This window comes from Notamacropus eugenii, chromosome 2 (genome assembly GCF_028372415.1).
Source record: "Notamacropus eugenii isolate mMacEug1 chromosome 2, mMacEug1.pri_v2, whole genome shotgun sequence".
Classification (NCBI taxonomy): domain Eukaryota; kingdom Metazoa; phylum Chordata; class Mammalia; order Diprotodontia; family Macropodidae; genus Notamacropus; species Notamacropus eugenii.
In genome coordinates, this window is record NC_092873.1 from 189,270,761 (window position 1) to 189,298,188 (window position 27,428).

At 38.4% G+C, this 27,428-nt stretch overlaps 1 protein-coding gene across 5 annotated transcripts in view; it reads right to left on the reverse strand.

The window, feature by feature from the left end:
* The window catches only part of PPIL6 (peptidylprolyl isomerase like 6), a 49,011-nt gene that overhangs the window by 9,789 nt on the left and 11,794 nt on the right, over nt 1-27,428 (reverse strand). For 2 of the 5 annotated variants that reach the window (XM_072643033.1, XM_072643030.1), the window contains exons 2-6: nt 24,673-24,768; nt 20,913-21,101; nt 11,383-11,445; nt 11,147-11,294; nt 8,122-8,178 (exon numbers count right to left, since the gene is read on the reverse strand). In XM_072643033.1, the coding sequence (XP_072499134.1) occupies nt 8,122-8,178; nt 11,147-11,294; nt 11,383-11,445; nt 20,913-21,101; nt 24,673-24,726 (511 nt within the window). In that variant the 5' untranslated portion in view covers nt 24,727-24,768. The remainder of the gene's footprint in view (nt 1-8,121; nt 8,179-11,146; nt 11,295-11,382; nt 11,446-20,912; nt 21,102-24,672; nt 24,769-27,428) is intronic. The other 3 variants (XM_072643032.1, XM_072643031.1, XM_072643034.1) reach the window with 3 other exon arrangements.

Below are 27,428 nucleotides of genomic sequence, written 5' to 3' on the forward strand. Positions count from 1 at the left end.
AGCAAGGGTGAAAATGGGAAGTGGTTTCCTTAGCTAGAAGGAGTGGGGGGGAGGTCAGAAGGGTCATGGGAAGTAGGGCTCTGTGAATGTGCCAACTGATTTCAAGGGAAGGATACTGCTACCCTAACCTGAATATGATTATGAGAAGATAAAACCTTGCTTAGCTCACTAACCTGCTTAAGAAGTGATCTTCCGAGACAGAATTTTGTGGTTTCCCTGGCTTGCTGCTACTGGGCCCTGGGGAATTTCTCCCCTCTCTGCTTTCTCTCTTTGACTGGCAAACAGGCAATGGCCCTCCTCGGGCATCTTTTGCTGTTGTTTTTTTAAACGTTGTTTACTTGTTGTATATATCTTTATAATGGGTTTGTCTCTAGACTCCAGATAGATATGTGCTGATTTTTATTTCATTACGCTTCAGTGGTTTCTATAACTCTGAGTCTAGACTGAAATATCTCTTGGGAGACACAAAGAGGGGCTTTCAGTTCCATACTGTCCATGGCATACCTAGGTAAAGGATACTCCGAGCCTTTTCAATTAATTTCATGTTTATTTAAGAGACACCAGAAGAAATCACCTTGTAATCCACACAGGACAAGCTAAATGGATGAAAATAATACTTTATTTCCAGTATAAGACCTACAGTTAGAAGGCTGTTTTGGGGGAGATAAAATATACATCAAGTACATACAAAATATGGGGAGAGGGAACTGGGACCTGACTTGTGATTTCATTGGTATAGGGAACCCTTCAGGGAAGAACCATCCTCTAGCAATGCAGGGCGGCACATTCTCTGCAAGTAATAGTTTTGGAAAGGTGGTCTAAAGCAATGAGATGTTAAATGACCTACCCAGGAATCATATGCACAGGTCAGTCTTTCTGACTTTGAGGCTGGCTCCCTATCCCACTATTAGATGATGCATCTCGTACAAAACAAATAAAAGGCATGTCTTTCTTATTTAGTTATCACTGTATGTGAAAGTGTTTATCATTCCACATTTACTAGGCCACATAGTTAATTGAGCTGATGTTCAATGCAAATTTAACATTGAGTTCTCTAAAATTCTTTGTGGAAATTATCAGTAAGGTTTTAATTAAATGTGTTAAAGTTTATGCTAAAAATGAAGTAAATGAACTTTTTAAAGGATGGGAGGAGGAACAGAATGAACATTGATATGACAACACAGAGCAGGCATATTACAATTGTCATCTCATTTGAACCTCACAACACCTCTGGGAGGTAGGGGTTATTATTATCCTCACTTGAGGAAACTGAGGCAAACAGAAGTTAAATGACTTGCCCAGGGTCACACAGTCAGTATGTATCTGAGGTTGGATTTGAATTCAGGTGCTCCTCAATTCACTGTGCCACCAACTGCCTCTAACAGTTATAACTAAAGTAGTTTTTAAATGTTGACTTGAGAACTAAAGACCATTGGGTTCTTACTGGAAGTTTTTTTATCTGAGTTGCAAGATGACATTTTAGTTTAAATGGTTTTCCGTAACTGTTAATTTCTAGACATTTCAGTAGAATATAAAAACATTCCATTCACTTCACAGAACACTGCAGTGAATGGAGATCTGCCAAAAGTAAATATTAGCATCTAAAAGTGGTATCTGTCACTGCTCTTAGGCAGTAAGATCATTTTCTTCAATTCTGTTTAAGAAAAATCATTATAACATTTAAACTTTTCTCATAATTTTGCTGCCTATGATATTTTTCTTTCTATTCCTTAATTGTATTTAAAAGGAAAATCAATTAATTTCTAAAAGATATAAATAGGTTGGGTAGAATTTTATACTGGACATAGCCACAGGGAACACAAAAAATACTGTGTGAGGAAGAATCTCTCACTCTTTCTTTTCATCCATATTAGAAGCTGACTATCATACAGTATTAGATCCACAAATGGAGTGCAACTAATGTTTATACAATACTGGCTGACCCCAGGAAGACTGATAATTGTGTCCTCCGTATGTCCACGGAGTAATGCAACAAGGCAGGCAGGGAGACTGGCTATAGCTATGTCTTTTCTTTACTGACTGAACACAAAAAGTCATTGATCCTAGACAGTAGTTTTGAGGATGCATAGTGAGTTCACTGCTGCTCTGAGTACACTGGGTTAATAGCCACTGCTATGATTCCTCAGACTCTGCTGAGAGCTTTTCAAAGGGAAGTCTTCAGGTGGGAACTGAGCACCCTTTCCTCATTCCCCCCACCTCCCAATTCCTCAGTATTTGTACAACCCAATGTTCTGCAGGGCAAGAGGATCCACTTGAAATTGAGCAATCATGCTTTTTCTCTTTAATCTCCAGTCCCTCCCTATCTACTTCCATCATCTTTTGTCTTACTATCTTACTATTATCTTCCTATCACTTTCAGATGCTTAAAACATGCACCCAAATTGTTCCTACCCTTAAAAAATACCCCATTTGATCCTACCATCTCCTCAAGCTATTGTTCCCTTTCTCAAAATCTTAGAAAACGTTATCTACAACCACTGGTTCCACTTCCTCTGCTCATTCACTTCTTAACCCTTTGTAATCCGGCTTCAGGCATCACCATCAGAAACTGCTCTCTCCAAAGTTATTGATGATCTCTTTTTTAAAAATAATTATTTTCAATGAACAAAAATTTATTTCTCCTTCCCTTACCAACGATTTTGTAATTGCCATTCTAATGGCCTTTTCTTAGTCCTCATACTTCTTAACAGTGTTGACCACCCTCTCTTCTCTGATACTATCTTCTCATTCTTTTTCTACCCGACTGCTCCTTTTCAATCTATTCTGTAGACTCATCCCCATCACAACTTAACTGGGGGTATGCCCTAAAGCTCTCTTCTGGGTCCTCTCATTAGGTGACTTTATCAGCTATCATGGGTTTAATTATGGTCTTTATATAGAAGCTCTCTTACCTATATAATCAGCTCCAGACTCATCTGAGTTCTAGGCCTGTTACATTAACTGCCTACTGGACATTTAAAACTAAATGTCTCACAGACATCTCCAACGCAACATTTCTAAAACAGAACTCATAATCTTTCTCCTAAGACCCACTCCTCTTTCATACTTCACAATTTCTACTGAGGATACCACCATGCTTCCAACTTTCGAGTTTCACAACCTCAGACTACAGTCTCTGACGCCTTACTGTCCCTTACCTCACATAACCAATCAGTTGCCAAATCTGCCATCTATTTCCACAAAATCTTTTGCATCCATCCCTTTCTTACTATTCCTATAGTCATCATCTTGACTGAGGACCTTATCTTCTCTCACTTGGACTATTTCAACAGCTTTCTTTTTGGTCTTCCTGGCCCAAGTCTTTCCCCATTCCAATACACCCATTACTAAGCTGCTGAAGTGATTTTCCTTAAGTGCTGATCTGATCATTTCTCTTCCCTACACAATAAACTTCCTAATGCATCCAGAAGAAAATGTAAACTCCTGCTTGGCTTTTATAGTCCTTCATACAATGGCCCCAACCTACCTTTCCTGCCTCATTCTAATTCCCTTCTTGGTTCTATGGTCTGACCAAACTGGCATTCTTGCTGTTCTTTCTTTAGCTTTGCCCTGGCTGTTCTTTGGGCCTGACCTTTGCCCTCTGCCTCTAAGAACCCCTTCCTTTTTCTTCTATGGGAAGCTCTTCTGATCTCCCCAATTGCTGGTGTCGTTGCTCCCTAAGCTCTCTTGTACTGATTTTATATTATTCTGTATATTTTATTTGCCATAGATGTATATGGATACATTTCTCAGATAAAATAAATGTCTCTTGAGAGCAAAGAAGGATATATTATGTTTTTTTATCTCCTACTTATTCTACTTCCCTTTCCAATATCTTTCATGTTAGTATGAAGAACAATATAATAAGCACATGTAAGAGAGGGCAATACATCACAGTGGCTTTTAGGAATGATTCTCAATTGTCTTCCAGGAGGATTAGACCAATCACAGCTTCACCAAGTGTATCAACCTACTAGTTTTCCCATAAAGCCTCCATGCTACATGAAAATAGTACACTGGATAGAGAGCTGACCCTGAAGCTGAAAGACATGGATGGGTTCAGCAAAGCCTCTTGACACATAATGGCTGTGTGTCTGACCCTGGGTAAGTCACTTACTTAACCTGGGCAACCTTCTAAAACTATAAATTTGTAGAGAAGTTGCCAACCTGCATCAGTAGAGGGAGTTTCCTCACTGGGAAGTTTCCTATACTAAAGAAATTCCAGGTCTAGACTGTCCCTACCACCTACCACTAATTCAAATTTATGATTATTTGAAATTTAAAGATAAGTATCCTTTATTATGCAGAATTAAAGAACTCTGATCAAAAAGTTCCTATGTTAAGTCAATCAATAAGCATGTACCAAGCACCTCTATTCAACCCTATCTTACTGTCTGTTACCTGTGGGAAAAGTCAATTAATATGCTATAGAGCTAGAAAACCTCCAGGGGCTCTCCTAGCTCCAAATTCTATGAATGACTTATCATATGACGGGAGGTATATTCAAGGGACTAGGAGGTCCAACCTCCCTTTGTGGTTCAGTGCCAACTGTTCCTCTTATTGCTGGGAATAAGACAGACAGGGTTTCAACTGGCATAACATGGCAGAAGGTACCTGGCCCTCAGCAACACCTCACTCTGCAAGGGTGGAGATATCCTGGCCACAGTTGTTCAGTCTGTCTGACTCTGACCCCATGTTGGGTTTTCTTGGCAAAGACACTGGAGTGGTTTGCCATCTCTTTCTCCAGCTCATTTTACAGAAAAGGAAACAGAAGCAAACAGGGTAAAGTAACTTGACCAGGGGACACAGTGTCTGAGGCCAGATTTGAACTCCAGAAAATGTCTTCCTGAATTCAGGTCTGATACTCTATCCATTGCGCAACCTAGCAAGCCACCCTCAAAAATGTCTACACTAAGAAGCTACACTTCTCAAGAAGTGGGAAGTTCTTCCTGCCTTCTTCCATTCATTCTATAAATAAATGCCAATAGTAGAGTGCTGGGCTAAATAGTAGGTGGAGGGAGACACAGATCAGATAAGACCCAGTTTTATAGTTCACAATTATTTTCTTGAAAAACATTCATAAAGGTTGATTGAATTGAGTTGAAACATAGTAAGTTTTCCAACAACATTAGGACACAGGTTACCCAGTGGTGGCATGGGCATAGATGGCAAAATCAGAAGGAGGTGCCCATTGAGGGGTAAGAGTGAATTCTTTCCTCTGTCTGTTACCTAGACTTCATCTAGAGAGCTATGACACTGATTTGTAGCCCTACTACAACTTGCACTCAGGGAGCAGAGATACTTCAACAAGAGTCAATTAACATTTTCTAAACACTTACAGTGTGCCAGACACTGTGCTAAGCACTAGGGATACAAAAAGAGCAAAAGACTATCCCTGTCCTCAAGGAACTCACAATCTAACTGAGGAGACAACACGCAAACACATATATACAAACAAACTATATACAGGATACAAAGGAATTAATCAAAAGAGGGAAGGCACTAGCATTAAGAGAGGCTGGGAAGCTTCCTGCTGGGATCTGAAGATGGAATTTTAATTGGGACTTGAAGGAAGTTGGAGGAGATGAAGAATGAGAGCATTCTACATAGGCTTCATTCCTTAATGACCAAGCAGGTCTAATAAGGAATTTTCTGCTTCTCTGGTACTATGATTAGATAACCTAAGGAGCCCCAAGTTACATAACAATATAATATGCTATAGGGACATTTCATGGAGCATACTTGGTAATCAGACTATGCCAAGAAAGGGGATTAGTAATGACACTACATGAGATATGATTTCTTTTTAAAACAGCCTATCCCCATGCATGCTTCAAGGGACAGCCCCTTCTATAAATAAATATACAGTTAATTCTCTGGTAATTGTTCCCTAAATTCTATCTTATGACTATTTTTTAGTGTTATTGTCTTTGGATTGTTCAATCTGCTAAATAATCTGTGGTAAAGATGTAGAATATGAATATTCAAGTACTGGAATAAATCAGCACAATAATGATAATTCCATTTTATATTCAGGGTAAGTAATAAAAGGGAAAAGTGAAAGAAACTTCGACATTTATAAGCTATGGTAGAAATTCAAAACCTTATTATTACATTTTTATGATTCATAACTTTCTGCCAGCATTTGCTACTTTACCATGCTAGTTATTACTCTTTGGTTAAAACTGGTGCTATTTCTAACATACAACAACTCTATGTAAAAAATGTAACCTTTTTGGCTTCAGTCAGAAACCTTCATTTTACATGATGAAAAATTACTTTTTCATTTTCATAAGGTCCCTCCTTAATCCCTGTATTTTGATGAGCTTTGCATGCTTATCTGAGACATGTGCAGACTGACTGAACCAAAATGCCATGAATATCTGGTGACAAAAATTGTAATTAGACAGTTTGGATATTCCTATATAATTTTCTCCATGTGGTTACATAAAATTAATAATACATGAATGAAAAAACATTAACTGAGCAATGACTATATGTAAAGCATAACTTTTATTTCCTTAACCTACTACTTCTCAGAAGGGTATTATTAAATCAATTCCCAGATACTGTTCCCTGTTATTAGTTATCTGATATTTTTACATGATCTAATAATTCACAGAATATTCACTAAAATATCCACAGATTAAGACTGAACTCTCCAGGCCTAGATCTACCATAAGTTACTTTGTAATTTTCCAATTCTTTGAACTTTCTTTTCAATATTTTAAAAATGTCTTTATTTTTATTCTTTGGGTCTACTCCTAAAATTAGCAGATCCCTCTGAGTTTCCAGTTCAGAAAACATTTTGATAAAGATTAGTTTAGTCATGTCTGACGTTCTGTGTCCCCATTTGGGGTTTTCTTGGCAAAGATACTGGAGTGGTTTACCATTTCCTTCTTCATCTCTTTTGACATATGAGGAAACTGAGGCAAATAGAGTTAAGAGAGTTAAACAGATAGTAATGGTCTGAGTCTGGATTTGAATTTGGAAAGATCAGTCTTCCTGATTTCAGGCCTTGCACTCTAGACACTGGACTAACTAGCTGCCTCATAATAAAGATTAAATATATCAATATTTTTAAAGTAGTGATAACATAAATTTATATTTAGCAAATCAATAAGGGTAAACTAATCAGTAATCTAACCTAAATCTGAAATATCCATGTCTTTTTAAGGTTTTGGTTACCATGTTGAAAAACAACATTGTTTATACTAGCTAAGAAAAAATCTGCTGCTAGGCAAATATCATAAAAACGATTTTAGATTTGCTGTTTTAATAAAATAAATGTTAGACATTAAGATGCTAAAAAAGGGGAAAGGTCTTACACGTACAAAATATTTATAGTAGCTCTTTTTGAGGTAGAGAAATATTAGAAATTGAGGGGATGACCATCAATTGGGGAATGGCTGAACAAGCTGCGGCATATAAATGTAATGGAATACTCTTGTGTTGTAAGAAATGATATGTTAGAAATAGTCACATAACTAATATGTCAGAGGCAAGACTTGAACCCAGGTCCTTTGGGCTTTAAGGCCTGTTCTCCATCCACTACAACACACTTCCTCTCGTTCCAACTTAATAAGTGTCTCAAATGAATTCATTTAAAATACACCAGTTTCTGTATATGGTCTATAATATAAGCATATAGGACTCAAGTACCCCACTGTGGTCAATTACAAACTGCTGATAAAATGTAAAATACTAAAACTAATTGGCATTTCCTAAAGTGCTGGGCCTGAGGTCAGAACTCATTTTCCTGAGTTCAAATCCAGCCTCAGACTTGCTAGCTGTGTGACCCTGGGCAAATCACTTAACTCTGTTTACCTCAGTTTCCTTACCTGTAAAATGAACTGAAGAAGGAAGTCGTAAATACCACTCCAGTATCTATGCCAAGGAAACCCCAAATAAGATCACCAAGAGTTGGACACAACTAACAACAGACTCTTTTTACATACAAAATAAAGAGACTTTAGAAAAATAGCATCCATTTGTTGGTTATGAGTTTGGCTTAGGCCTAATTGTTTCTGATATTTACTTTTGCTAATATCAAAACTTCAATATAATAGGTGATATAGGTTGATAAGCACACTGGTAATGCTTTAAAGAAACATTACATACCTTCAAATACTGGTCCATAAATTGACTCACCACCATCTCCTTTTCCCATGTTGATATCTGAATTATGGAAATGATAAAGATTATATGAATATCAGTCAATCACAGTTCTTAAATGCCTACTCTCCAGCAGGCATTTTGCTAAATACTGAGAATGCAAAGACAAAAATAAAACAAATTTTGTGCCTACATTTTATCAGTGGAAACAATATGTACTCTTATAAGAGAACAAAAAGTATTTACAAAGTAAATCCAAGGTGACTTTTTTTTTTGGTGGGAAGGAGGGGAGGTGCTGGAAGCTAGAAGAGAATTGGGAAAGGCATGTAGGAGGTGGCATTTATTCTGAAGGAAAGCATGGATCCAAAGACTTGGAGGTGAGGATACATTGTAAGCATGGGAATCAGAGTTTGCAAGGACACTGAGCTAGGAGGTGGAAGATTGTGTATGATGAACATTAAAAAGGCCAATATGGTTGGACTGTCATGACTGAAGGGGATGAGTGGGTAACAAACCTGGAAAGGCAGGTTGAAGCCGAGTTGCAAAGGGTTTTCAGTGACAGAGGAGTTTGTATTTGGTCCTAGAAGTAGGAGAGCACCATGGATTTTACTGAGCATGAGAATAACATGTTTTAATACTGTCACTTTGACAGCTGTATGGAGGATAAATTGGATGGAAGATAGATGGAGAAGGGAGACCAATCAGGGAACTGTTTCAAAAGATCAGGGGAGTGATTTCAAGGCCCTGTAGTAGGGTGGTGTGGCAAGGAGGTAGATGCACAAGTTCCTATGGAGGTGTAAATGATAAGAGCCTGCAATTGACTTGGATGTGTGGCTTGACAGGCAGGGATGTCAGCTCCCTCCACCAAGGTAATCTGTGACTTACTAGCTAAGTCCTAGGGATTTGGCTAGGTCATGGAGAAGTCATCAAGGATCACACAACTAATTTTAAACTCTCTGGCAATGAATCCAGGTTTTCTTGACTCCAAGCCCAAAACTTGAGTCACTATGTCACTTTTATCATTGTGCTTCTTTTCAAACAACAGAGTAAGATACAGAATAAAAACTCAAATAAAAGATTAGGATACAGAAAATGAATGTACACTATATAGATCAAAATATAATAATGACAGATGAGAAGTGTGTTGTAAATTGGATTCTGGCTGTGACAATAACAACATTATCATTGCTAACATTTATATAATGCCTATTATATGCCAGGCATTGTGCAAATATTGTACAAATTATTTACAAATACTTTATGATTATTATCTTATTTGATACTCACCACACCCTAGGAGTTAGATCCTATTATTATCCCCATTTTAAGGATGAAGAAACTAAGACAAACAGAGAGTAGGTGATTTTCCCAGGGTCATATGACTAGTAAGTATCTATGTAACACTGAATCAGTTACAAAGTAAGAAATAACTGGTAGGCTTATCAAATTCCAGACTGAAACAAAACAGGGAGAAATAGCTACATATGTAGGGTAACAAGAGCGAGAGAAAAAGAAACTTCTGAATGACTTAAATGAAGGCCTGAATCTAATAAGAAATTGAATAGAATCCAGGTAAATTACTGCACTTAGGTTAAAATAATCAATTACACTATCATTTCTTTCTTGAACCAGATTTGTGATTTCATTAGTACAGCGAACTCCCAGTGATGAAATGCCCTCTTACAAATGCAGATCAGTATCTGCCCTGCAACCTGCAGAGTCAGTAGCTATAAGTTTTAGAGAGTTGCCTGCACTAGTACGTGATAGAGCACTTGGCACTGGAGTCAGAAGAACCTGAGTTCAAATTTCACTTCTGATATTTACTAGCTGTATGACCCTGGGCAAGTCACTTAAAAGTAATTTCACAGAATCATAGACTATCATGTTACGGATTGGGATGTTATTTGGTACAAGCCCTTCATTTAACAGGTAAGGAAATTGAGATTCAGATAATTGAGATGTCTTTACCCCCATCTCTTAATAAATGGCAGTGCTAGAATATAAACTGGGGTCTATTGAATCCAAGTCCAGGGTTCCCTCTACAATACCATACTGTCTCATTTCCTCCATAATGCTGTAAAGTGGGCAGAAGTAGAATATAAATTCTTGACAGTGGACCAAATCTAATAAAATAAAATCTGAAAGAAAAAAAATGTAAAATCCTACACTTGGGCTTAAAAAAAACCAGCTTCCCAAGTACAGGCCACCATATAGGACTACATGAAATGTGAGTGACAAAAATGTGTTGGTTTTAGTTGAATAGAAAGCAAGCTTAACACAATCATACATTACATCAGTTGGGCATCATATCCCCCCAGACAAGGGAGGTGATCTTGCTGTACTCTGCCTTCCTCAGACTACATCTGAAAAATTGTGTTTATCTGTGGAGAGCACATTTTAGGACAGACATCAGCAACTGGAGAAAACCCAAAGGAAGGGAACCAGCGTGATGAAGGACCTCAAGAACATGCCTTACAAGAATTGGGGGAGTTTAACCTTGAAAAGAAGATTCAGGGGGAACGTGATAGCCCTCTTTGAGTACTTGATGGACTGTCACATTTCATGTAGTCATATATGGTGGCTTGTACTTGGAAAGCTGGGTTTTTTTAAGCCCATGTGTAGGATTTTACATTTTTTTCTTCCAGATTTTATTAGATTTGGTCCACTGATTAACCTATCAAGACATTTTTTTTGTGATCCTGTCATCTAACATGTTGTCTGTTAGATTTGTATCATCTGCAAATTTGTTAAGCATGCCATTTATGCTTTCACCCTAATCATTAATAAAGACATGGAACAGCATGGGATCAAGGACAGGTCCCTGAGGCACTCTCCTAGAGAGTTGGTGTATACTTTTGACATGTTTCCCACTGATAAATAAAGAATCCAAAAAAAGGAAAACCCCTTTCATTACTAATTTTAAAAATGCTTTACCACACAATTCAAATGTTAATTTTACATAATTCAAAAAATAATATTTTGGATAATAATATTTGAACTTACAACTTAACTTTATTTAAGGACAACTTACCTCCTCCTTGTAGCCAACCATTTTTTACTAATCTATGAAAAATGGTATTTTTGTAATGCAATTTTAAACCACTTCGAGAAAAACCTGCTTTCCCCGTGCATAAAGTCTGAAAATTGTGACAAGTTTTGGGGCAAAGGTCAGCATAGAGCTAAAAAACAGAAAAGATAATTTGCAAAATTAAATTCTCAAATTTCAGATTTTTGAGGGTGGAGGGTAATTTAAAAATTATCTCTTACCTCAAATACCAATCTTCCAATGGGCCGTTTATTTACTGTAATTTCCAAGAAGACCATAGGACGCTATTAATTTAGGAAATAAAGAAAAAAAAAGATCAAAGTCAAATAAGGCAATCACAATAATGACCAAACAAAATAACATAAATCCTGAACTTATCTGGAAGGGAAATTCAGCCTGATGCTGAAGATTGGGTTATACTCTAACCAAAAACATTTCTTGAGGCAGCATTGCTTTAAATATGTTGCCTTCATCTTGACCTAGATTTGACACCTTCTTTTGCCCCTTATGCTGACCATACACATTTGAGGGAAATTGTCTGAACCCTTGGAAGGGCATCCAAAAACAGAAGAATACTATAGTTTTAGGGTTTTTTTTAAATTAAGGAAAGACCCTAAGAAAGAACATTTCAATCAACAAGAATTTTTAAAAGACTTATAACGAACCAAGTATTCTATACAGCATATAAAACCAAAAATAAAGTACACGCCCTATCCCCAAGGTGTTTATGTTCTACTAAATTTCAAATTCATTTCAAATCAGTTATCATTATTTTTCAAAATAACTTTATTTGCCCTTGATTAGCACAAAATGAAGTAAAACATAAATTGTTTGAAAATGACTATTTTTATGGCATGCATTTTTATTTTTAGAAATAAAATACTAATTGTTAGTATCCCAAAGCCTTCAAAGAAAATTATATGAATACAAATTATGATTAAATGAATTTATAGAAATCTTTAATTATAAAACTTAAGAGTAATGATATCACTCAAGAGAAAACATTATGGAGTAAACAGAATAGGAAAGAGAAATGGGTTTTCTTTATATAATCAATTTATTAATTAAATAAATGACCTGGAGCAAATCATTTAACCTCCCTGTGCATCACTGATTATAACTCTATATATGTGCATATGTACATCTATATTTACAAATTTTATTCATCTTCATATGTGTTAACTACATAGTTTGAAGGATAATTGAATTTTCTCAGAAAAGGAAACCAACTCAGGACACAGCTGTCAGAAAAACACCTACTTAAATATAAATTCTTTAAGGCAAGGATCGATTAATTTTTATCTTTTTGTCTTTTGTCTTTTATGAATGAATTGGAAGAAATATGAATGAGTTAGCTTCTTAAAACTTATAGATGAGAGTTCATAACCAGGAGTCTATGGACTTGTTTTGTAAAATATTTTGATAACTGCATTTCAACAGTTTTCTTGGTAATTCTATATATTTTATTTAATGCTTTTAAAAACATTCTGATAAAGGATCCATAGAGGAAGCTTCATTAGACTACTAAGGGAATTCATGACACACAAAAAGTTAAGAACATTTACTTCAGGTTAATGATTTAACAATCTTCATCTATCTATTTTCCCTGGGACATTTTGTTTTTCCTAATTTACAGTGGACACTGTAGTTCAAAAGAAGGTAGATAGGGTATTATAAAGTCTCACTGAGACATGAGCAATAAAGACTGGAAAAACTAGAAAACAGAGAGTTGTCTAGGGTCATTAGTTTTTATGGAGGTCAAGGCCCTGTGCAAATACAGCACCCTATTATAGATGCTCAAATCCTACCATGAAATGAGATTTCTAACTTCTTAGAGGATATAGCACTGTTCCCTCCCACATCCCCACTGTGAAGATTCTTGAGTAGGATAATAAAAATACACTATCTAAAAGAGCTTAATCCTCAGACCATTTTAATAAACATTAAGCATCTACTATATGCAGAGCACAGGGTTGGAATGAGATAGAAAATTTTGTGCAAAATGCAGTTCCTAACTTGATGGTGCAAATAAAATGGCAAGGGATTAAGACACAGAAAACTAAAACATGAGATTACAAGATAGTGAGATAGGAGAGGTTGTAATCTGCTAGAGACTCAGAAAGAGTTTCAGGGAAACAGTGACTTTTGAGTTGAGTTTTGAAGAATAGGTGGGAAGTCAATCAACAAAATGAGGAAAAGGACACTTCAGGCACAGGGAACAAGCCTGAGCAAAGGGCTTAGATCCAGGAAATTGCAGTATGTGGGAGATTAAAAGTAGTCTAGTTTGACTGGTGTAGGGATTTTTGAGCAGAGGAAGTTACGTGTCCCAAAATCAGTGCATAAGGAAGATGAACCTGGTAGTGGCAGGGAAGGGTGGAGGCTTGCATGCTGCTCATGGTAATGAGGGCCTATATACTAGGATCTTGGCCAGGTGAACTTGTGTCAACAGGACTTGATTGGATATTCATCCCTCTTTTTGAAGAGGTTCAATGACATCAGGAGGGTGATGTCTTGACTTGCTCACGAATTAGATTTAAGTGAGACAGAGCTGAGCAAAGAGGTCAGCCTCCTCACTCTCTTTCCCACAGTCATTTAAGTGCAGTGGCAAGGCATAAGTCAAGATGACTGGCAATGGCCCACGACGCAGTGGGTGAGAGATGCCAGAGAGGAATGAGTCAAACAACTGCTGCTGACCTTTAAGACAGTAGATTGGGGTGGAGGGGGAAAGGATGCGGAAGGGAGATGGAAGCCAAAAACTAAGAGTCCAAGGAAAATATGAATAATGAGGAAGTGAATGTGATGGAAACAATATTTAAAATGGGAAGGAGTTATTAAGAAATGATTAAAAATGCATGGAAGAGCACAAAAACACTGAGGGGAGATGCTGGAAGCAAGGTTCTGATCTTACATCAGGGGTATGGAATCAAAAGTAGAGAAGAGATTAGGTTTAGTGAAGAACAGGTAAAGAAGAATGGAGGAGGCCAGGAATCTATCCTTCAGGTATGGTAGAGTGGGTCTCAGGCAGTCAGTTAATTGACATTTATTAAATGCCTACTATGTGAGAGTGCCTTGTCAGATGCTGGGGATATGAATATGGGAGGTTGGGGAAGACAGCTCCTGCCCTCAAGGAGCTTATAATCTAACAGGAAAACATACAAAATGAAGTTGAGGCATTATAAAGTCCAATTCAAAGGAAATGGTGGAGAATGAAGAGATGGCTGGCTTGGGAGCTATTTAAGTGGAGGCTCTGGAAGTTCTTTGCTTGGATCTCCAATCAGAGGGCAGGGGATCCTGAGGGTTCTAATGAGGTGTTAAGTACCAGGTTGATGAAAACTCAAAGGATGATAAATTTCTTCACAATGAGTTTTCTTGGAGTCTAGTCTAAACAGGATCAGCTGGCATGAAATGCTCTCTGCTAAAGACCAGGGCTTCCTGAAAAGCTTTGACCATCCTGGTATGAGGAAGCATTTGCCACAGAAACTCCTTTGAAAAAAGACCTCCCTGCCTGACACTGGAGATTATGTTGTTTATGTTAGCCCAGACCGGGCCTTACCACTCTCCTGGTTTCTACAATTCTAACCCGGTTCATTGGTCTGTTCTCCACTTTGAATCCTGCATAGGTACTCTCCCCTCCCCATTCTGTTTGTGAGGAATCTCAAGCCCTTTTGCCCCATCCTAACCCCTGACCTGTCTTTATCTTATTTTTTCCTTTATCCCTATACTTTCAGAGGAATATCTCTGAACATATTATAATTGTTTTCTTTGTGTACTGAGGAGCATCCCATGACCCATGCTCAGAATCACTATTCTCAGTTCTACTGGACCACATGGAAGTCTGCTCATTAGAGGCAGGGTCCCCCTAGAACTGAGCACAGTCCAAACCATTTGCATGGGTACAGAATGGGGAGAGGTTGTAGTACTCCCAGCTGCTGTGGTCGAAGGTTGGTGTTCTCCCAAGGTTAGCTTTGTATTCATTCTCCTTGATTATATGCTGCCTTCAATCCTGTTAATTAATCTCCCAGTGGCCTTCAGGACAGGACACTATGCAGCTTTTTTTTTTTACTCTTTCACCATAGATAGAGAAGAAACTTCTTCCTTCACCAGTCTTCTTTCTACTCCTACCATAAAATGGGTACATTTTCAAGGCCTAACCACTGACCCTTTTTATCTAGATGAACTTTTCTGTATTCATAGCTTTGCCTGTTACCTCCATGTTGATGTTTTCAAAACATTTCTTTGATCCTGTCCTTTCATCTGCTAGCCAGTTCCATTTTGATCATTTTCAACCAGGTAATTACTATTGCCTCATACTTGATGTGTCATCATAAGAATAAGCTACTTGAGGAAAAGGGCTATTTTAATTATAATAACAGCTAATTTTTATATAGTGCTTACTATGTGCCAAGCACTGTGCTAAACACCTTACAGTGATTAGCTCATTTGCTACCTGCAATAACCTTGGGAGGTAGGTGTTTTTATTATTCTCATTTTACAGATATGGAAACTGAGGCAAACAAAGGAGAAATGACTTGCCCAGGGTGGTCACAGTAGGTGGTGGAGGCCCAGTTTGAACTTGGGTCTTGCTCCTTCCAGGCCCAGTGACTATCCCAATGCTAGTACTTTGGGAAGAATGTAAGCTTTTTGAGGGCAGAGTGTTTGAATTTTTGTCTTTGGTTCCCTAGGAGTGCCTGGTACATAGGAGAAACATTGTTTATTCAACTGAATTAAGAGAAATACAGTCAATGCTCAATACTTGTGTGTTTATCATTAATGTGATTTTCTTAGTAACTTCATTTTCACTTTCATATTGGCAACCAAGTACATCTGTGCCTATGGGCAGCAGAGGAAAAAATGAGAAGCGGACAGTTTATAAATGCAAAAAAGGAGGGGAAAATATTTGCAAAAGTGTCTGTGAATCTGCTCCAGAAAGTGTTAAAATAACCTCTCAAGTGACCATGAGGGAATTGAAAAAATGGAAAGGCAGCTAAGTTAGAAGGTAAATGAGATGATGGTCACCCTTACCCTCTCAAGAAGGTAAACCAGTGCCCATGCAGTGGGGTGAGTGCCCCAGTAAGGACGGCATGGAGAAGTGTAGCCTGACCCTGCAACACTTCAACCACAGGAGCCAAAAAGGAGATTAGAGATGGCAAGTTGTCCTTTTCTCTTTTTTACCTCAGGGTTCTTCTGATATCACTGCCCTTGCCCCTCCCTATCCCATTTTACCTTTCTTCTTTCCTTCATTTTATGGGTTATTTCATGGCTACTGTGTCAAGAAAAGTGCATATTATTAGAATTAATGTTTTGTTATTGAAGAATTGTATGTAGAAAAGTGTATTTTAAGCAATCCCTAAAGAAAGATTACAGTTTTTGATGATTGTGGCAACCTAAACCCCTATTTCCCATGGGCTCAAAATATCAATATTCTTCTTTTCAACTTATGCACATTTTTCAGAAATGTTGTACCTCTCCCCCCCTTACCCCAGAATTGAGGATTGACTCTATATACAGGGGTATGGCATGGGTCAGTATAAACTGTAAGAAGAGCTCCCATGGCATACTGGATGCATTGGTTCCCATGGGTTCAAAAAGATCAAGATGAATACTAAAATAAACCAGATATCAAGATTAAAAATTGTATCTTCTAGGTCCAGCATCCTGGAGGACACTGAGGGATGCTATAACTGTGCTCTACAAAGCCAAGGAACTTTTGTAAAACTCTTGCTGTGATGGGGGACTCACTCTAGTAGGGCCTTCACTTTATATGGATCCATGTTTATTTGCTAACCAATTATGTATTTCAAAAAATTCATCTTCTCCTTGAATAGGCATTTCTACAACTGTACAAACGACCAGTGTTGACATAAGTACTAGGGGATGTCCAGATCAGGACAGCATGCTTAATAGGGGCCAAAGACTAACTGAGAATATATTTAAAAAACACTGATATATGTACTCTTACTTGATCTATTAGGAAATCTAAATATATCCAGTTTTTGAATCTTAAAAATTATGGAGCAAAATTACATAAACCAAAGGTCATAATTACATAAACTGAAAGGCAAAATGAAATGGCAGAATGTTAGAGTTGAAAGGGAAAGGTTCAAATGGATCAAGTGTCCTATGCAGGGTCACACAGCTAATAATGGGAGGTCTAGAATTTGAAGGCAGGTCTCCTGACTAGGCCAGATGACATATACTTTGAAGGCCATCTTCCATTTGTCTCCTCATTTCTACATCAGATTGTATGACCCTTAGGGGTCCAATTAAGTGAATCCCACCTTCCACGACAGTTGGTTCAGTAGGTTGTTTATTAACAATACAGGAAACCAGTCCCAGATGGTAATGGCATTCAGGTTTACATGATGATGACATACCTATCCCTCCTCACTTTTCTTAAACAGAATAAGTGCCCTGGTAGGGGATGTAGAGAGCTGGATGAACCTTTTTTTCTGCTGGTTCTATTTCAGAAACTCCTACAGAAACAGTTTCTATGATCTTCACATAGTAGTTCTGACCAGTGGAAACTGTGAGGAGGGAGTAATTTAAAGGGCTGTCATGTGGAAAAAGAATTAATGAGATTTGTTTCCATTTGGCCCCAGAGAACTGAATCAGGATCAATGGGTAAAAGTTGTAAGAAGGTAAATTTAAGCCTGATAGAAGGAAAAACATCTTAACAATTAGAGTTATCCAAAAGTAGAATCAGCTATACCATTGGAGGTCTCTTTGTGGAAGGTGGATGTCCAACTGTTGGATTTGGTATAGTGAGGAATTTCTTCTTGGGTATGGGTTGAATTAGGCAGCCACCAAGGTGCCTACTTAGTAAAATTCTGAGATTCCATAGAGTTCCCTCACCCAGAGTAGTGGGTAGGCTAATTCATGGACGGGTTCTGTCCAGGGTAGTATTTAGAGCCAGGGTGACAGGGGCTGTTAGTCCATAAAGAAATATACTAGAGCAAGCAGACCTAGAAAATGTTAGAGGAACAGCTATAGCTTTGGACAAGATTAAAAGCAGGATTTGATTCAAGCATATCACCTGCTAGATCAATATGAGCTAAACCATCTAAGAAGCTACACTGGAGCTGGGATATTCTAGAAGAAATCATATTTTCAGCCTTGAAAGGAGCTGCTATAATCTATGGCAATCTTTTGCTCCTGCCTGAGCTAGTGAATCTGGCCAAGGACAATTTCAGATCAAAGAGGGTGAGGTTCATAAAGTTCTGATATAAACCCTTCCACATCATCCAACAGGGGTCTATTTCCCATGAGGTGGAAGCAGCCCAGTAAGCAGCCTGTTCCGTCATATAGAATATAACAAGGGCAATCTTGGTCTGTACTCTGGAGAGTCTCAGATGCAACATATTTAGATTGTGCATTGGGCCACAAACCCTGGGAGGTTATCCATGCCTTCAGGAAAAGAAATCTAGAGGCTCTGAGTGTTGCCAGAAGGCAAAGCTGCTGACTCCACCCCCTTCTTGGAGTCCACCCTTGACTTTTTTTTTCTTTAGAGGGGGGAATACAAGGCAATTGGGGTTAAGTTACTTGCTCAAGGTCACATAGTGTCTGAGGCTCAGATTGTCCCGCTTCCAGGGCTTGCTCAACTTACTGCATCACCTAGCTGCCCATCTTTGATTTCTAAAAAGATGATGAAAGTTTCCCGCAACCCCTGAAACTGGAGGAGTAGAGTCAAGATAGCAGAGAAAAGGCAGAGGTTCATCTGAACTCTTCCAAATTCCCCTCCAAACAACTTTTAATCATGCTTCAAAACAAATTCTGCAGTGGCAGAACCCACAGAAAGACAGAGTGAAACAATTTTTCAGACCAAGGACAACTTAGAAGGAAAGGACTGTCACACCAGGGGGAGAATGGAGTGCATTTCAGTGCAGGCTTTGCCAATACTGGCCACACCATAGGAAACCAGAAGCAGGCCTTGGGGCGACTGAATCAGTGGCTGTCGGGGCTGCTTCTGGGACTCTCAGCCCACAAACAGAAACAGAGTCAGACAACTGGTCTGAAGGAGATGAAAGGGGTCCCTTTGTTGGCACCAGGGGCAGGACTCTGTTCTATTACCTATACTTGGATCTGTGTCACTGTCCTAGGGTGAAGAGAAGGACTAGCACATTACAGCTTGTGGTTACAGGGGAATGGGGACCCTAGTCACAGTTCTAGGGCAGGAAAGAGTACTTGTGTTCACTCACAGACTAGAGCACAGGCCAGGAAAGTAGAAAACACACCTCTCCTTAGATCATACCACCTTGGAAGAGCTAAAAGTTTGCAGATCTCCAGAGCTAGCTCTGAAAACAGCTTCAAAAAACACTTAAGTTGGGATAGTTCCCCCTCCACCCTAGGAACAAAGCCCAACTTTGACATAAAGCTAAAAGTCAAGAAATGGGCTGGAAAAATGAGAAAAAAAAAACAAAAAAAAAAGATCCTGATCATAGAAAGTTACTAATGGTGACTGGTAAAGATCCAAACACAAACTAGAAGAAGAGAACAAGATCAAAAATGCTATATCCAGTCTCAAAGAAGAATATGAATTGGTCTCAGGCACAAAAAGAACTCCTGGACACGTTCAAAAAGGCTTTTATAAATCAATTTTAAAAGTGGAGGAAAGTTTGGGAAAAGAAAATGACATTGATTCAAGAAAATTATGAAAAAAGAGTAAACAGCTTGGTAAAGGAGACACAAAAAAATACTGAAGACAGTAACACCTTAAAAAACCGAATTGGAAACTGTGAAAAAAGGCATTTGTTGCACTGTGAGTGGAGCGATTTTAGAAAGCAACTTGGAAATATGCCTCAAAAGTTACCAACTACTTATATTCTTAGATATAGCAATGCCAATATGAGTCTTATAGCCCAGAGTGATCAGAGAAATTACAGTCACTTATGTAATAAATATGTATTAAGGGCCTTTATAAATCATCCATTCTCTCAGTGCTTTTGACCTCAGATAAATGTTAGGAGGAAAGCAATTTACTTAAAGTAATGCATATTAGAATGGTCCATAGGCCTAATCTGACCCCTTGGTTTATCTGACTCACCCTCTAACAAGGCAGAAGAACTGGAGCCAGTAGCTTGACACTCCAATTTTGAAAGACTAGATGAGGCAGTGTGGTGTCAGCCAAAGTGACTTTGGAAAAAAAATATTAATAATGACAATAATAGCTAACCTTTATATAGTACTTAACATATGCCAGACACTGTGCTAAATGCTTTATGATTATTGTCTCATTTGATCCTCACAATAATCCTGGGAGGTAGGTGCTATTATTTATCCCCATTTTACAGAGGAAGAAACTGAGGCAAACAGAGGTAAGAGACTGGCTCATGGTTACATAGTGAGTAAGTGTCTGAAGTCAAATTTGAATTCAGATCTTTTTGACTCCAGGCCTAATGGAAAAGTCAGCAACCTCTTTCTGCCTCAGTTTCCTCATCTGCAAAATGAGGGGAGGGAAGTTGAATTAGATGATCTTGAAATTTCCTTCTAAATCTATGACCTAGCTATTTTACAACTCAGTTTTAAGCTTTTCAAGGGCAGAGGCTATATAAACAATGTGTCCTTCTCCACTCTCTACTTCAGAGCTTCTTAAACTTTTTTCACTCTCAACCCACAATTGAAGAAGCACTGTGCACCTAGTAGAGTTAATGTACATATAGCAGGCATTCAATAAATATTTCTGCATTAATAATGAATTAATATCAATGATCCAGGATTCCATTATTCTCTTTAAAAAAAAATAAGTGTAACCTGCCTTGGAATTTTTCAGATACTCAGCCACATAATCCGAAGTAAGAGCTTCATAAAGTGGTATGGGTTTAAAATCTTTATAACCCCATTTCTTATAAGCCCATTTCTGCAGACAGCCCTCATTGCCCAAAAGCTGATCATTAACAAAACACATCACTGTGGAAGGATATCTCCATGTTTCACCCTTGAGTTCCTATAATGGAAAAGAAAAATAAAAAATATTCAAGTTTGAAAAATTCCTATTAGATCCTTTAACTAGAATCTATGATTAGCTGAAGGCTGATTTAATTTAGTCCTTATCCACAAAATCTTTTGTTTTTTCATGTTTTGAAATTTTGCTCTGGTGAAGAAAAAATATTTAATATGCTGGACCATTTTAGGTACATTTACCAGAAACAATTTTATTTTGTATAATCCTAAATCAGAGCCATTTCTAGCTTAGGGGAATGTCCAAAATGGCATAGCCCATTCATGCCCTTGTACATTTCTCTCTGCTTCAAGAACTGAGGTAACTTTATAGGAATCTTGAGTAAAGAAAAGGTCCCTATGTTAAAATGCAGTTTGGGATTAACATTCTAGAATGGTAACTACTCAGTTCCTTCTTTGTCTGCTCCCCTCAACGACTGCAGGGCCACTTCAGAAAGAGACTTTTCTTAATGGAAAATGATGAGTCATAGCCCAATCCCTTTTGGGGGATAGTGGAAGACTAGGGTTTTAACCAGACTACAGACATTCTTTTTTCAAAGTTTAGTTTCTACCCTTAACACCTATTTCTATAAGAAAGGTCTTTCTTTTTTTTTTTGTCCTGGACATATTTATCTTTCTAAGGAGAGGAAGAAGGGAGCCACTTCTGGAAAGGGTTTTTAGAACAGACAAAAAGTATTAATATTTTCAGGTAAAATACAAAGGAGGTTTTTAATATGCTTCCATTAATCTTGCAGTAGTTTTGAAAAACCCTGTCAAGAGTTTTGCCTGATAGGACTGAAGATTTTAAAGCATAGCTAGACCTTTTTATTACCTTCTGTAATGCTGTGTAAGACTGAAGTTTGAGTGGCATATCTAGGCAAGCATAATATTCTTGTTATATTAACTATTTACATTTTATTCATCTTATTATTATGAGAACAAAATGAAGTCACTATAAGGACTGTGAACTCACTGGGTTCCACATACATGTTCATTTGTCTCGTAGTAAACCTGGTTTTTATATGTCTTACGACATTATGATTGCCTGTTGACAGGGGAGGCGCTAAGGTTAAGGAAAATGAGAAAGGCTTCGTGTGGAAGATGCAACTTTAACTGGACTTGGAAATCAGAAGGTGGAGATGAGGGAGAGTGTTCCAGGCACTGGGACCAGCCAGGAAAAACACTCTTAGTCAAGAGCCTTGTTTGTGGAACAGCAAAGAGCCTGGTGTCACTGGATCACTGGGTATGAAATAGAGGGGCGAAGACTGGAAAGGTAGGAAGGGGCCACCTTATGAAGGGTTTTTAAATACAAACAGAGGATTTTCTATTTGATCCCAGAGGTAATAGGGGTTTTCTGAAGTGGGGTGATATGGTCAGACCTTTTGCTGTTGTTCAGTTGTTTCAGTCTTGTCCAACTCACCTGACCCCATTTGGGGTTTTCTTGGCAGAGATACTGGAGTGGTTTGCCATTTCCTTCTCTAGCTTATTTTACAGATGAGGAAACTAAGGCAAACAGTGAAGTGACTTGCTCAGGTTTGCACAGTTAGTGCAATCTGAGGTCAGATTTGAACTCCAAGCCTATTACTCCATCCTCTGAGCCACTTTGGCACATAGTTAAGCACCTAATAAATGCTTGCTGACTGAAGAGAAAGAGAACAAAGGAGCTAGTGAGACTTGCTGCAAAGAGGTACCAGACATGGAGGAATGGATTTTCTCTGTGTGGTCTTGGGCTCTATGAGGCCCCGTTCTTCCAGGAAGGAAAGCCAGTGGGAGAAGGGAAGGGAATAACCGTTTATAGAGTGCCTACTAGGTGTCAGGCAGTGTGCTAGGCTCTTTTTATAAATATTGTTTAAGTGGATCCTCACTACAACCCTGCAACAGAGGAAAGATGCATAGGCTGACTTTGTGTGCCCTAATCGTGCTTTGCTTCCCTCCTGCTAGGGGCAAGGGAACATGAGCATGGAAAACAAAGGGCATGATGAAAGCCGAGATATAAACTAGTGACTCCCAAAAGTAACCAGTGCAGAGTACTTGCTAGTCAGGGAGTCTTGAAAAAGGAGTCCATTTTTCCTCCATGCTTTTCCCCAGGTGATTCCAGGCCAGGGAAGTGCTCTTTCCTCTCTTCAACCTTTTAGAATCTCTAGTCTCCTTGAAGACTCTCCTTAAGAATCACCTTCTACAGGAGATCTTTCCCAGTCCCATTCCCCCTCCCCATGACCCCAGCTGCTTGTACTTCTCTCTTCTCTCCCTTCAACTTCCTGCCTAAAATCACCTTGTACTTCTTTTGGAAATGCTTGTATGTGTCATGCAAACTGTGTCCTCTGATGGAATGGACATTCTGTGAAAGGAGAGACTGCCTAATTTTTGTCACCATATCTCCTGTATTTGGCACAGTGTTTTACACATAGTAGGCACTTAATAAATGCTTGACTGATAAAATAGACAAATCTCACATGTTGGGGTCAGTGGTAAGGCCTCTGTAAATGAAAGCTCATCTTTGTGGTAGTATACTAGCCAAATCCCTTTCTCACTCAGCAGTATGATTACTACTGTAAACTCTCACTCATAGGAGGCTTGCTACCATATTTATTAAACATTTCAAGGGTCTGGCACAGTTAACATCCTTAAATACTATGGAATTAAGGGCTATAGAGATTCTTATGAGTGCATTAAGACTGAATGGAAGCTGTAGACCAGAACCAGGCCTTCTTAGCCCACACACATCCAGATAGTGTTCAAAGAGGAGCTAGTGACTACTTTGACTTCTTTGACGTGGGCACACTGTGCTGGACAGTCCTGTGCCAGTGTCTCCCATGTCTCATAATCAATAGTCCAGGGGTGGGGAACTTGCAGCCTCAAGGTCACATGTGGTCTTCTAGGTCCTTGGGTGAGGTCTTTTGACTGAGTCCAAGTTTTACAGAACAAATCCATTTGTTAAGAGGATTTGCTCTGTGAAGTTTCAATTCAGTCAAAGGGTCTCCCTGGAGGACCTGGAGGGACACATGTGGCCTCAAGGCCACAGGTTCCCCACCCCTGATTCTACCAAAATTCCCTATGAGCAAAACAGATTAGCAGTAGCTCAAAAGAAACCATCTCAAATGTTCATATGGACTATTGTGCCCTCCCTGTGTTATTCCAAGCTTGTATTGGTCTGATTGACCACAGTAGGACACTCTATATCTTGACCCCAACACAATGAGGTCATATCGGTCCTCTCTGAGTACAAAAGACAGTGACAAATGAACAAGTTAACTATAATTCCTATCAAAGCAGTATGATTATTACTGCAAACAATTATAATCGTCATCACCAGTTAACACTGACATTCCATAACTGTGTCGAGAAGTACTATACAAAACACAAAGCCGTCAAGTCTTACCTTTATCAGGCTCTCCCCAGAACAAAGGCCTACAAATACTTTACTTCTTCACATAAACCTGATGGAAATAACTTGAAAAGTATATGAATTAACAAATAACATGCAAGTATAAAAAGGGCTACCCTTTCAGACTTCAGTCAACTCTAAATAGAAATAATCAAGGTAAAACTTCATTGTTGAAAAAAAGTTTAAAAAGTACCCTTTTTTTCTCTTGGAGAAATTCTTGCCATGCAAATTCATGAAGAGGAACCATTATAGGATCTTTAAATTTGTTTGGATGAGTCCTCTTCAGACACTAGATTTTAAAATGAAAGAAATATTTTTTTCAGTGACTTTGCTCTTAAGATAAAATTATTCCACCTATATTTTATACTAGTTGGAAGGGAGGGGATGGAAATTGAAATATGTTAATTACTTTAGCTATTCTAAGGAACACATCAATTTATTATTTGCAACTTGGTCTTCTTATAAATATATATAGGTCAATTCAACAAACATTTTTGAAGCATGTAATATGTCTAAGGCACTATGTTAGCCCCTAGAAATACAAAGTTAAAATAAATCAGTGCCTGATTTTAAGGAGCTTACAACTTAAGGGGAAGAGAGAATGACATTAAAATTAGTTTATTTAGACGATAACTACACATTTGTTAAATGAATTTATTTTTTTCAGATCTTAATTTCTGTTACAAATGGAGGTACAAGCTGATGAAATTCAAGGAAATAGTTTTTCATACCCTGGAGAAAACTTAAAAATATGAAAAATCAACACTATAGTGAAGCCAAGAAAGCTATTGCTTCTTTTCAGTTAGTGTCCTCTTCAATGTCCAACAACTTTAGAAAAGTCCTACTGTGATTTTTTATTGAGGGGAAGGAGAAGCAATGGGGATAAGTGACTTGCCCAAGGTCACACAGCTAGTAAGTGTCAAGTGTCTGAGGTCACATTTGAACTCAGGTCCTCCTGACTACAGGGATGGTGCTCTAAGCACTACACCACCAAGCTGCTCTGAAAAGTCTTACTTTGAGAAAACAACAAAAAAGTCAGGGTGGGGGGACCCCAAACTGAATGAACACAACCTTTTACTACATGCAGAACCATAATCCCTCTCCACTGGCTTCTCCCCATCTGCTTACAAATATCCATCTCTCTTCTCCCTTTTATCACTTATAAGAACCATAGGGTGTCCAGCATGTTCAAAACTGAACTCGTTATCTTTCCTCCCATCCTCTCCTCCAAATTTCCCTATTATTGTCATGTATATCACTATCCTCCAGGTCACCCAGGGCCACAACCTAGGTGTCATCCTGACTTCTCATTCTCACTTCCCATATCCAGTGTGCTGTCAAGTCCTACAGATTTTACTTTCATAACATTTCTGTATATGCCCCCTCCTCTCCTCTGACAATGTCAGGATGCAGACCTGGACTATTACACTAGCCTGATGTCATGGGAGTGAATGAGTTGGTCTTCTCTGTTGGTTGGTTTCCCATTCTCAACTCAGGGACTGGGAAGTTCCATGACTTGCTCAGGATTAGATAGCCATTCAATGACAAAGCTGGAATTCGAACTCACATCCTGAAGATTTCAAATGTAACATTCTTACCCGCACACAGCGCTGCCCATCTTTAAAAAGTCGTCTAAGTCCAATGTTACCACTTTGTAAGTAAGTAACTTCAATCCAACTGAATCTACCAAATATGGTCCCCCTTAAACACTAAATCTACCAGCATCTTTGACTTCTCAGCATTATCAGATACTGCCAATGAGTACTCTAGAAAATGGCTACACTGCTACTAAACAGATACTCTCTCACTTTTCATTTCAGAATTGTTGTACTCTGCTGGTTTCCCTCTTATTCCTCCATACTCTCCTCTGTTTTTCCCTCATCTTCACAAACTTTTCATGTGACTATTCCCCAAACTTCTGACTGGGTCCTCCTCTCTTCCTACTTTTTTTGTATCCCTAATAAATGCATTCATTCCCATGACTTCAACAACCACTTCTATTCAAATGGCTCTCAAATGCATAATATAAAAATATCCCTCTATAGCACTCCATTAAAGGCCTAATCCCACGACTCATTGTAGTGCAGAGGTGACCCTGGATTTTCAAAGGCTATGGTGGCAAAGGGCAAATTTTGGCTAGAAAGTCTTAAAAGCACAAAGGCCTAATATGTCTACTGTTTGAGGATGAATATAGGTAAGTTCCTAGAGGCTCATCACCAAGTTGGTGGTGTGTGGAATGGCTCAGGTCCCTACTTAAATTAATTACTCAGAGGCCTCTCAAAGTGATGAGAGAAAGTTTATTTACTAGATTCTTGAGAATCGGGACAATCCTATACCAGTTCACCTGGAGTAGGAAAGACAAAGACAAAGAAAAGGCAGTGATTTATATAGACCCTAACGCAAGTCCCTCCTCCCCCACTGACCATTATCCTCATTAGCTGAGAATATGATCTTACATTCTAGACACGAAATCTAACTAATCCCTTCTGAAATGAAGACATCAAGGAATTATGTAAGTTTTATCCAATCATTGAGACCCTAATACACTACACAGTTTTATATCCTTATATGGAACTATTCTATTCTAAAAATATTGTAACCTTGAGCCTCTAGGTCTTACCTCACCCCTGGGAGAAGAATTACAATCTGAGAAGTCTTCACTAAACCTATCCCACTCAGTGGTAAGGGTAATAAATTATTTTTGGACATACCCATCCTCTAAGATGACCAGCTAAGTTATAAAGCAGGAAGTACCTACACTAACAGGCCCTTTAAGTAACTGAAGAATAGCAATATTAAAAATGATACATATATTTACCTTAAAGCTTACAGAGCCCTTTACATACACCATTCCATCTGATCATCACAACCACCATTAGGTATCACAGATATTATTACCACCTTATTGATAAAGGAAAGAGGATTCTGGGAAGTTGAAGGTATTGTCCT